General features: G+C 35.8%; 1 protein-coding gene across 21 annotated transcripts; it reads right to left on the bottom strand.

The window, feature by feature from the left end:
- Nucleotides 1–129: 129 nt before the first annotated feature.
- On the bottom strand, nucleotides 130–10,860 carry VAD1 (GRAM domain family protein). Of its 21 annotated transcripts, none has more exons than XR_016047916.1 (19): nucleotides 10,583–10,860; nucleotides 10,402–10,487; nucleotides 9,286–9,342; nucleotides 8,721–8,771; nucleotides 8,357–8,422; nucleotides 7,749–7,844; nucleotides 7,167–7,268; nucleotides 5,913–6,016; nucleotides 5,402–5,595; nucleotides 4,918–4,958; nucleotides 4,741–4,814; nucleotides 4,200–4,286; nucleotides 3,950–4,004; nucleotides 3,772–3,838; nucleotides 2,651–2,750; nucleotides 1,591–1,652; nucleotides 1,427–1,478; nucleotides 1,005–1,216; nucleotides 130–598 (listed from the first exon to the last, which is right to left on the bottom strand). XR_016047916.1 is itself a non-coding variant. In XM_020663647.2 (19 exons), the coding sequence occupies exons 2-19, from the start codon at nucleotides 10,447–10,449 to the stop codon at nucleotides 380–382; spliced, it is 1,770 nt and encodes a 589-aa protein (XP_020519306.1). In that variant the 5' UTR covers nucleotides 10,450–10,487; nucleotides 10,583–10,860; the 3' UTR covers nucleotides 130–379. The 21 variants fall into 21 exon arrangements, 5 of the variants coding, with proteins under 5 accessions (XP_020519306.1, XP_011621202.1, XP_006837386.1 ...); XR_016047914.1 differs by having other exon boundaries at nucleotides 1,005–1,285; XR_016047915.1 differs by having other exon boundaries at nucleotides 1,005–1,285; nucleotides 2,651–2,966.
- Between the last annotated feature and the right edge of the window lie 2,098 nt (nucleotides 10,861–12,958).

Here is a 12,958-nt window from a genome sequence, read left to right on the forward strand (position 1 = left end):
ATATTTTTTTATATATTTCCTTTATTTTAATAATATTTTCCTAATTTTATGAATAGAACAAAACTGCATGCAACAAATTTCAGAATAGCACTGCACTTAATTACCCAAAAAAAAAGAATAGCACTGCACTTTAAGAAACGATCAAACAAACATATATTGACATGACTCTTCATTTCATGATAAGTACAGCGCCATGAACTTTTCAAGTAGAGATATTACAGTGATGAATATTCACAACGTTTTTCTTTTTTTCTGTTGGTAAAAAAAACAAGCTTCCCCTTGCTACATTTAGCTCTCCAAAGAATGAAAAAGAAATTCTTTATGGCCTTTTTCTCTTTTCTTGAGGAAGAACTTATAGGGAAGTATTGTAAGTTTCATTCTATAAAAGACCCTGCAAATGTGATTTTAGGAGTTCATATTCATGCCTCATTTTATCTAACCTGGCTTCAATGAAGAAAATTTCCTCCTTGAGGTGGTGGACTCGCTTCTCCATCCAAGCTATGGCCTCCTTTCTCTCACCACCAAAGCTGTTCATGTAGCTCTCTTGAGGAATCATATGTATTTTTGGACCTCTGGTTAATAAAACTACAATGCTTACCTGCTCAAGAAAAAGAAATGATCAGAACACCAGCATTTCTTAGTACAAAATAAAGACTAAAGCAAAGCTTAGGAAAATGCCTAAATCATAATGGAAAGCTTGCAAGTCCATGTAGTCTATACTTGACAGTCTGGAGAAGAGATTATGAACACCCACCACCACCCCCCGCAACCCCCCCCCCCCCCCAAAAAAAAATAAAAAAACTCTCTGATCTCTGCTCACACACAAATTCATATACATGCATACACATGTATGCATGCATGTAAATACATGCAGGTGCACCTGTATGGTGTTTATGGCACATGGACGTTGTGTGATAAGCGCCAAATAATAATTAAGCTAAACATCCATGCATGAATTTGGAACAGACATTATTGAGCAAAAAAACAAAAATCCATGTACTTACTTGCATAAGAACTAGGATGCAGAGGAGTAAGATTACAATAATCAATGCAGGGTAGCTGCTTTGGGATTTGAGATACTCGTAGAAAGACGAGCATAACTCTCTAAGAAGTGATGTAATGGAGGAAAGATTGCTTGATTCTTGTTGATTTGCTGGTTTCGGTGAAATAGCATCCTTAACCACAGCATCATAAGCTGACTGTGGGATCTTTAGAGCTGCAACAGTTTCCACATCAACATTGGTATCAGAGGCATTTGCATTGTCAGTTACAAGGCTTGCAACCCCTGTATTTGGCACATAAAATAGAACTTATTTAATAAAATTCTTTAAAGCAAACTTTCAAATCACTAAAAAGTTTCAATTTAGTATCCACCCACAAATACACAGTAAGTCACTGACTTATATGGCAAACTCAAGGTTCTCACCTTCTGATGTTCTAGTATTTTCGATTTGCAATCGCTTGAGCAAATCATGTGCCTGAAACAAGTTTAATATGTCATTAGAAATTCACAGAGCAGAATCACATGAAATTGAGCTGAAGATATTCACCATCAAAATGAACAAAATATAAATTAGGCGAAGAATGTACAAGGTCAATCCAAAGTGCATAAGCTTCCCGACATTCTTCACTTGTTCCTTGCTCAATTTTCCCTGTTAGCATACTCAAGCCATGTCGCAATAAATGTAAAATGCACTGTTCAATCATCACTTTAAAAAATGAAAAATCCATTTCCAACAAATATAAGTAGAGGAAGAATTTAGTGACTTTAATTCAAGCACGTGACCAAGAATATAAATCACTAATTCAAAAAAGTAACAAATGACACTTTGTTGTCCTACTAGTATCTCTTTGCTTGATTAACCTATGGTGGAATTCTAAGCCTCCAAAGCAGATTATAGAGCCTCTCTCTACAAGAGTTTATTGTCCCTCGTCTTTTTCTCACATAGGCACTTTGATTGTATAAGAATTTGGCACAGCTATAAATTTAAAACATAATCAACCAAAAAATACTTCATGTGAAAATATCAATACTATAGAGGAAGTGATGGTCGCTCTACAAGTCTGCAATAAATACATTCACCAGTGAAGACCCAAAAAAAAGCCACACTGATTATGTTTCTTCTTGTATTGGATCTCAAAAGTCTAGTCTACGACATGCATTTACAATATTAGGTTGGATGGTCAAAAGCACAACCTAAGCCGAACTGCCCTTTTTACGGAGCTCTGCAGCGAGCACAGAGCGTATCATTATTATGCCTTTTACTAAGTATATAGCATTCTAGGAAGCATCGAGACTTTTAGATAGACACAAGTACAAAAAGAATCCGATTCTTGTCACAAACATGAATGTTGACAACTACAAGACTAAATTGCACACCAGGAATAGAAATAATTATTATGAGCAAGATAGTCACTGTAAAACTCAAGAACCCCAACTAAAAGACCAAAATGCACACCAGGAATAGAAATAATTATTATGAGCAAGATAGTCACCATAAAACTAAAGAAGCCCCAACACCACCCCCCCTTTTTTCCAAATAAAGTAAAATGGGAAAAAAACAAGGGAGACAAACGAGAAGTTCTTGGTATAATTTTATACATAAGCATTCTTACATAAGAACACCTAAATATTCTCATAGATCTTTACCTCTAAACATGACTTTCCTTAAAAATGCTACATTCACGTACACTCGCAGTGTGCAACATTCACTTTCCTCATTATCTCCTTTCTGCACATCCCAGAGTCCCTGCAGACAACAAAAAAAAAAAAAATTTCTTCATACCTGCAACTGTGGGATCTTCTAGCTGCAACAAAGCTATGCATGTCCGCGCACATAAAGATGCCATTTACGGTTACAAAAAGGTGGCCCCAAAGTTGAATCCAGTATTGTTTACATGAGAACTCCAGGTAGAGCACTCAATAGAAAAGACTGAAGGTTATCTAGCACCACTCAAGATACCATCTGCCACGAGGTGGATGCAGAAGGCTCAGCATCCACGTGTGTTAGGACATGGTAAGGCATAACACATGACTTGATGATAGTGTGGAACTTGTAGTCAATATGTTATCATTGGATCGATATAGACTGAAAGCTGTGCTCAACTAGTCATAGATTTAATCTTTATCAGCTATGGATCGGATGTCGATTTATATTGTGCATGAGATATAACGAAGACTGAAGAACAAATTTATGTTATAGTCAGGCTTGTGTTTCTGTTCCAAGTTACTTCAAATTCCCAGGTGAGTAGTTTAAGAAGTTTAAGCTCTTCTTAGCTGAGAATGATACAAGGTTCAAAACTTAGTTTACATAAATCAGGATAACTACATTGAGAAGTTGATGATAATCTTAGTAAGTGCCTGCATAGTTCAAATTCCACCATGTACAGAAATTAGTGCTGTTACAGTAGATGCATAAAGTAGTTCATCTTAAAGCACTTAAGTATTCACAAGTTTGGAGCATGAAGTATGAGATCTCAAGAGAATCCAAGCATTATTAATGGACATCAAAGCTACTTCTCCGTATACCATAGTGAGGATTTCCGCTTTTTCTTTTATATAAATATACATTTCAATATGTGATATGTCACTGATTCACGAGTTTATGCACATGGTGTATTTACCATGTGCACCAACGTATCTTCAGAATGGATTCATCAAGCACACTCTCTTCATATTTCTAAAGCGATAGATACATGCGTGAGCAACAATGGAATTATGTGACTCTGTTTTACTCAACATAAGCATAAGACAGGCATCAGAAATTATACCTCAACTCGAAAATGTTCACCAAAAGGTACATCACTCATTTGTTGTGAGGTCTCAACAACCAAATGGCTGGTTCACAAGCAACACAACAGAGTTAAAAGATCCTTCATATAACCCACAAACTGTCACCAACAATAAATAAAACAGACTATGGAACAAGGGGCACAAAATGCAAATTACCTGTCTTTGTAAACTCGGAACTTTTGGACCTCCTGACAGTTAGCAAATTTGGCACCTTGAGAACCAGAGTAATCAAGACTAAGATTCAAGAAACTTCAACAACGTGTTCATGCATGAAATGAAAGGCAAAACACATACATAATATCCACCCTCCCAACCGAAGAAAAAAAAATACAAAGAAAGAAAGGCAAGTAAACTCAATGTATCTTATATATATGCGAGAACAAGACAAGAGAGCATGTTACTATACCGAAATATATTTTTATAGGATGTTGAAAGGAGAAATCACGAGCATGTCCAAATTGCTCGTGCTCGTACCAAGAAGTACACTTGAAATCTGTGAGTTTCATGATCAGAACCATAAGCAAACTCAATATAACGATCTTGCGAAGCTCTAAGCATCATGGATAGCTGGTATCTTCTCTTTTTGTTAATTTTTGCCTTAATAGTATGAAAATACTTTTGTTGCATATACAAATATATAGAAATAAGGAACATCTATAATCCAGTGAAGTACAGTACCCTGTACTCCAAAGGGCAGCCACCATCCATTCCAGATGACAGATAGCAGAGATTAACCATACTGGGGACACTAGATGAATTCGTCTAGGTACAATTAATCTCCGAGGCCTTTCACCAGGAGAAGGCAGTGGATGCTGCTTAGCGTATTGCACACCATGCTCCATTGGATTATGGTGTATAGAAATAAGTCCAAAGTCCAACCAATTAAAAATATATATGAAGCAAAAGTATGGTATCTAACGGCTGCTTCCTTACTTTTGTCTCCGCACCTGTTATGGAACGCTTCCACAAACCCGACAGCACTATTCGAGAAAAAATGTTGGAAGAATTGCTCAACTGAAATCTGCCAGTCAAGTCATCGCAACACTTTGGAAACCATAGTAAAGCAACGCACAGTAAAGTGCTCATCTCACAAGAAAAATGATCCTCAAAAGGAGAAGACTTACTGAAAATTTTGATTCAGCAACCATCTTATAATGTTCAGGTACTGCATAGGGTCAAAACAAGGATAGAACGAACCAGAAACTCCAAATCAGAAAAATTTTGAGAGAGAATGTTTGTAGTTTCTTAAAAGAACAGAGAACAATAAGAGAGAGGGTGTGTGCCATTTCTCTAAAGCACAGAGCCGAAAAACGGGGGAAAGGCATACTGCAATCCTATGGGCAATGGAAAACATTTTCCATTCCGTCATCACTGTCACGATGAATATTCAAGAAGAATGAGTGGGACCTAATATTGGGGTCGCCTCCTGCTCTGGTAGGTCCCACTCTCTCTTCATCAGTAGCTACCATTTCATTGATGGTGATGATCCAATGACTATGACTATTACATAGTCCACAGGATTATGGTCTCTTTGTGACCAATGCTAAAAGTGAATTCCAATAAAGTAAGTTAACTCATTATTTAGAGTATACAACAGAACCAACTCACTTTTTGGAGCATCAACATCTTCTGGTTTCCAAGCCAAAGCCCCCATGGATGGCATATTTGAAGACTCCAAAGCAGGTTCTTCTTCCCTTATCACCTGAACTTCTGAAAGATTTTCATCAGGAGCTTCACTGCTATTACCATCGTTGTTTTCAAGCTTAATCGACTCTTCGAAGAGTTGGGTTTCGTTGTTACTCCTGTACCAGATGCAATTACAATGTCGAATATTGGTTTGATAAGTTTCCTCTATAAGCTCTTCGAAGATTGAAATATGAGTTGAATTTTATATAAAATCTTTTTTTTTTTTCTCTTTTTTTTTTCTTTTTTTTTTTTTGGGAGAATGAAGCTGCTACGGTGAACAAAAAAAAATTAGATGCTAATAAAAATATTGAAAACATTACTTTTTTTACAATACAATTTCGAAAGCTTAAGAGAGAGTACTGGCTGCCAGTCCAAATGTCAGCTAATAAATCAAAGATTTTTACAATGGTGACAATTTACTAAAGTAGATAACCTGTCCACAGAGTCGATCTCAGCAGCTCCAACCAGTTTAAAAGTTTTAAGTCGATCAAAAAACAGAAGTATATTATCTTGATTGCTGGATTCAGTTTTTAACTCCTGAAAGGAACACAAGCATCTTAAAATTAAAATAATAACCCCAAGGATCACTCGTTAAAACAAAATGAAAAATATTAGACAGATCATCATTGTACAAACTTTATAAAGACAACTGGTATTCCAATAGAGAAATCCACACACACACACACAAACTAGATCCACACAGGCACATGCACATGCACATGCACATGCACAGACATTTGTATACCATGCAATCATTTGGGTTTTCCCAAACTCCCCAACATCAGATGTCAATAACGGATGACAGGCGTGTGTTGTTCTTCCATTCATAGTCAGTTGACACCTCGAACCATCCCTTTTGTGTGGATGTGTGGGGTGTTTGGAGCAAAGGTGTGGGCAGCTGGCAAATTGGTCCACTAATTAAAACATACTAACCAAACCGAAAAATGTTCTCTCTTAAGAACTCATTCGGTTTCGGTCATTCCCATTAACACCAAATAAACATGAATGACTAGAAAGCCTCAGCAGAATATATTGAAGATATTCATATGCTGCTCTTCCAAGCCAATCTATATTTCCTTCTAATTGGCTTAAAATGTGCATTTGTTAAAATGTGCATTTGTCGGTTGCACAAGACAATCAAAACCCTTTATTTCTTTAAAAGGAATCACAACTTAAAACAATAGGTACCTCATATCTCTATCTCTTGATGCAAAGCCAATCCTAACCGAAAGGGATTCATCATCTCCTTCCAATTTATAACCCCATCCAAGTTTCTCTCTACACTTAAATCCAATCCGAGACTCCCACTCTCTCTTTAAGCTTTTAGTAAAGTGTATAACGGAAAGAATACAGACAGACAAGTTAATCTTCAGGGGAAGGTATAATACAATCCAATTGACTATGGAAACCCATAGTACATGGGGGCCATCACCGTTTATTAAAAAGATGGATGGTGATAGAAATATGCTTCGACCTACCAATGAATCATGCCCTCCTCTGGGGGTTCCTCTCTCTCTCTCTCCATGCCAGCCATTATTTAATTGGACAATGATGACCCGAATGAACTATGGCTTTCCATAATTTAGCATATTAACATATACTTTCTGTTCTAATGAATATGTTCTTGTTCAACAATCTGGAAGTGAAATCCTCCTGAAGCCTGTCTAATTTGGACCTACAGGCATACCTGACAATCAAGAAGGAGTTTTGCATCATCACTATGGAGTGACCATCCGTGAACAATAAGCCGATATGCCTCATCGCGCGATAAAAATGATGCAAAGAAATGCTGCAATATCAGAAAAGAAATGAGATACTTACATGACCTAGTGACTTAAACTCTGGTCAAAACTAAAACTATGGATGGTTAACTCTATTGTAAATATAGCTCAATCAATTCAAGTAGGAAGCCCTAATAAACAAGTAAATCAGCTCATTGTCACCTTTCCTGACTTAATGGCAACAAAGGTACCACGATCAAGCGAATTGGGCATGTATAATATAATCCTAAGGAAATAGGGAAATCCACAATCTATTGGGGTCACCACCCTCCAATACAATGGATGGTACTGGAAAGAGATTAGAGCCACCTTTGGGGTCATCCCCTGCTGTGCTGGGTCCAACATGCTCTCAATCGACATTTGCCATCTCATGGGATCGTGATGACCCCAGAGGACTATGGTTTTCCATCAAGATATATACTTTTCCAAAAGACATATTTATCCTGACATAAACGCAAATAAAATTTCAGCTAAAGAAAATGAAATACCTTTTTCCCTCCAGCCACAATCTCTATGGCATTAGGAAAGAATCCTGCTGTTTTTGCCTTACGAACACACGAGACATCTTGAAAAGGAATAGTTCTCTGCAGTACGAATTCATGCCATAGAGTTGCTTTAAGTACAAAAGAAGATCCATTTCTATAAAGTACTCACACTGTTCAACTTACTAAAGGATACATAGCCCAATTCGGGGGTGCTTGGCATAAAAATTAACCATACATTGGAGCACTGGGAAACAAAAAAATGAATATAAACTAAAAAAATGATGGCTAGGCTAGAAATGAGACATAATGTGGTACAATGCGAATCCCATAAGAAAATTGCACTACAATGAAATTGACTATTGAAAACAATTCTCCACTGCCCAATGAAATGATGGACACAAGAGTGTGAGAACCACTGACTTACGCTCTCTTTTTGGCCTGACTCACTGTCCATAAGCCATCATCAGATTGGATGGCAGACAACGGTTTTCCATAGCCAATTGGACTATAATAAACTTTCCTCATAGGATACTACTTGCACCTTATCTTTTATTTGTGGCATCCTTCACATAAACTAAATAGCATTAATAAATGTAGAAGCGAAGACATACCTTTGTCTCAAATCCAAAAATGTTCGAATAGAAGCAGACATGATGCACAAATAAGTACATATGACCCTGCAAACTAACAAGCCCAATCAGACCACGTAAAGGAAAACCCTGAAATACTAAGTTTTTTCATTTCATACCAAATGACCAGGTCTCTTGAAACAATCTACGAAAATTATGATCAAGGCATGTAAATGAACAACTGAAAGTGCAACAATTCATATCACAGCAAAAGGAATCATGAATTTATCATAGTTTGTAGCATCTGAGAAAACTAAATAAAACAAACTTCAGAAATGTAACACCCAATGTGATAATCATGTAACTCAAGTAACAGTTGAGCCAAGTAAAACGAAACAATGTTCACCTGGAGAAGAATATTCTCTTGGAAGGCACAGTTGAAATCCTGAACAAGAACCTACATGCAAACCAAAACCATTGAGTTGAACTTTATTATTATCTTGTATGAAACATTTCATCACTTTATATAATTATTTTATATACATAAAAATGTTGCTCCACAAGAAAACATGGAAGTAGTAGTTTAAGTTCATTCTATAGAACCATTTATTTGTGTATCATGACTAAGGTGTTCACATTCATTTGTTTATTGAATGCCCCCATTAAATAGCTTACTTTCCTGACAAAGTTGATAACTACCATACTAAAAGGCCTCCCCGCTTAATAAATAGGTTACGCAAAAATTTAAAAAACGCTTCAAAAAAAAATGGATCTCTTCACATTTGAACCATTATCATGTGAATAGCCACCAAAAGCAACCACAAATCTATTTGGGATTCTTTATAAAGATAGAAAAGGAAAATTCCATAACTTCAAGAAAATAATCATTTTTACCAAAAAACCTTTTGATTTCAGAAAAGCTGACGAATGCTTACCAAAAATAAAAAGAAATAAATATCAGAAGAACTTACTTCTTCAGCAGGAAGATGAAAAAGGAGCCTGTATTCTTCACTTCTTGCTGATGATGCCTGTGACAAAAAGATGCTTAGATGATGAAACCAGAACAAACAGAGTTGAAACAATATAAGATAATGAATGGATCTTCACAGGTAAGAATGTAAACAAGAATGCAAAAATTCGGAAAATACCAACTTCAACACGACCAGATACCAAAATTGAAATATAAGCATTATAAAGCTCTTGTCAAATTGCAATGACAAGCATAAAAAGGAGAATTAAGCCATATCTGTATCTATTTAAGAAGCATAGAAGACATAACTTATCTGACTTCCTACACTAATGTATCGCAAGAAAAGGAAGACTAAATTCAAATATCGCTGTGGAACCAATAACTACATTCATTTTAGAGCCTCTTTCCCAAGTACAAATGTAACTGGAGCCGGATCTCCAAATGGTCAGCTAACTGTTCGATTTTCTAAGACTCAGATGACACGGCTCACATAACTCCTACACCAAAAGTAATATATTTCACGGATCATGTTGCCCACATTACAGATAACTTTTTCATGCCTTCCCACCATGCGACTTCTTTCAGTAACATGAAATCTTGCTTTAAAATCATGTAACACCCAAGTGGGCTAAATGAAAAAAAAAAAAAAGACAAAAAGGCTAAGTCAGTTTATTTGGGCCCAGCAGGACAAACTTCAAATGTTTGAACCCTTGAGAGATCCCTCATCTAAACTGACATGTCTACCACCAATGGGACGCCTAAAGGGCCAAGAAAATTTGAAAAGTGGATTGGATGGGATTCAAACTTGAGTAATACTAACTGGTAATGTATATACACTACCCATTTTCAAGAGATACCGGCCCGAATATCTTACTTGGAACAATTCAACAAAAGAAAAGGGCTTACATACAATTCATTCAAGCCCGTTCTTGAAGTCACTTTATCTGATCAAAGAATTGTTGTGGATGTCACTTTATTTGATCAATAAATTCTTGATCATATAGTTCTACAAGAAAATGGCCATTATAATTGAAGAATTCGAATCCCGATTGTAAACAAAGATAAACCTTGAATGAAATCTTTAGTTTTTAATGAAAGAGAGAACCCAATTACTCACGTGATATAAATTCCTATCTTGCAAGTTTATCCTAAAGTTTAGCATCATTCATTCAGTGAGGCTATCAGCATGTTAAATTTCCAATTCTGCACAGTTTCAAGCAAATGAATTCAGCATATGAAAACCAACAAGGTCTCTCTCTCTAGAAAACCCAGAGCAGAAAAAGTGAACTAAAAATTACCTGGAGTTCGGCTTCTTTGCGGTCTTGAACAGATTTGTCAGTTGAGTCTCGGAGATCTTCATGGTCCTGAGAACTCACAGAAGCCCTAGATGACTCTGACACATTGTCTGGTAATTCTGCTGCAGATTCTGAAGCTCCAGGTTCCATGAGGAGAGAGAAAAGTTTTTGTTCACTTTTGTTAAGGTATTGTAGAGAGAGAGAGGGAGGAGAGGGGTTTTATGACCGTCAACTTTTTTATTGTTTGAGTGAGAGAGCAGTTTTTATTCTTTTTTTTGTGCGAGGCTGTGTTTAAAGATTGCACCTTATATAAACTTTTTCCTTGTTTAAATGCTAGAGAATTGGAATGGAGACGAATCGTTCAAGACCGTTAGTTGAGAGAAAGCGGGGATGGTAGACGTTAGAGAGAGAGAGAGAGGGGTGTGTAGTGTTAGAGAGAGAGAGGGGAAGGTAGATGTTAGACAGAGGGTGAGGGGTGTGTAGATGTTAGAGAGAGAGGGGTGTGTAGATGTTAGAGAGAGAGAGGGGAAGGTAGATGTTAGACAGAGAGTGAGGGGTGTGTAGATGTTAGAGAGAGAGAGGGGTGTGTAGATGTTAGAGAGAGAGAGGGGAAGGTAGATGTTAGATAGAGAGTGAGGGGTGTGTAGATGTTAGAGAGAGAGAGGGGTGTGTAGATGTTAAAGAGAAGAATGTTAGAGAGAGAGAGAGGGGTGTGTAGATGTTAGAGAGAAGAATGTTAGAGAGAGAGAGAGGTGTGTGTAGATGTTAGTACGTTGAGAGAGAAGAATGTCCACTTTTGAGAGAAAGTTTTAAAGTTGCAACTTTAAAATGTAGAATTACATTCGCCTCTCAAAAATCCATCTGCAAAGGCTTTTTGTTAATGTTAAAAACCCCTTTAATTGATTTCTCATCGAGATTAATGAATGTAAAAAAATTAAAAATTAAGTTCCCTAATAGGGCATCTTGCCACATATTATCTAGACTAGCCATTTTCAATACTTTCTTATGTTTATAAATCTATCTTATTTTAATTATTTTTTAGAATTAGATATAAAAATATATTTTTGAATAATTTTTAAAAAAAATTACACCAAAATTATATATTATGAAAAAGTTTCGAGGGGCGCTTTAATTGGATTGTTTATGGCTGCAACCTTATTGACCCCCAATTTTGAGAGATAAAACAATAAAAAGGCACCTCATTTTTTGGGGAATGTCAAAATTATAGAGCCCCAAAGATTAGCATGTCTATTTACTCACCCTGGTAAAGTAAAACTCCTTTTAGAATTAATTTTAAAAATAAAGTTTATATAAGGTGTCAACTTTATAATGTACAAATAAGGTACACCAAAAAATCTACTAGAGATGGTTTTTTCTATGTTGTAAAACTCTCAAATCGATAATCTCAGCCTCGAGATTAATAGATATGAAAAGAAAAAAAGATTTTTAATCCCAAAAATAATTCGTCTTCTAATATATTATCTAGAGCATCCATTTTTAATATTTTAAAGTGTTAATAGATCTGCTTGATCGTGACCATTTTTTGAACTTCATATTTCATAATTGGGAACATCAATAAATTTTCATATCTCATCACAAAACTTTGCACCGAAATTGAATTTTCGGCATAATTTTGAGGTACACCTTACTTCAATAGTATAAGGTTGACACCTCATACAAACCTCACCCTTAATTTTAGAACCTCGAATTTGTGGATATAGTCTCTTCAACGTATAGATTAACTTCCATAAAAAAAATTAGTTGTACCTCCATGCATTTGGAAAATAATATCTCAAGATTGAATAGGGACCATCTAAGTTTTAGATGATTGGATCTAAGGGCTAGAAAACTTTGATTTCAATTTTTTTTAAAAATAATCATCTAGTAATTCTTAAATGATTTCTAAAATTTCAGATTGAAAAAATCTCCCAAGCAGATAATCTAACCAATATAATAGAAGTAAACTATGCTTATGAAATAGTATATGTGCTTACCGTTCACGCTAATTTATAGGCTCGTCTGCCAATATTTTTTAAACCATATCACTAGCCGCCAATATATATATATATATATATATATATATAATTTTATTTTTGCATAAACACCCCAAGTAAAAAAATAACTTCTTGAGGAAAATATCCCTCTCTAAATGCACATTTTTATCTAATTTTTTTGTCCATGTTGAAGTTGGACTTTGTCCTTATTGCAGTTCATCACGAAACCGATTTCAATAGGGACAAGATAGAGAGAGTTGCCTCCTCTATATATATATATATATATATATATATATATATAAAAGTGAGTGATGCGATTTAAAACGTATTTGGCGGGGGGCAATATTACCTAGAGAGTTCAATCTAGGGGTCTTGTATTTTCCCT

Source organism: Amborella trichopoda, chromosome 13 (genome assembly GCF_054954075.1).
Source record: "Amborella trichopoda isolate Santa Cruz 75 chromosome 13, AtrichopodaSantaCruz75HAP2 v2.0, whole genome shotgun sequence".
In the NCBI taxonomy this organism is placed as follows: domain Eukaryota; kingdom Viridiplantae; phylum Streptophyta; class Magnoliopsida; order Amborellales; family Amborellaceae; genus Amborella; species Amborella trichopoda.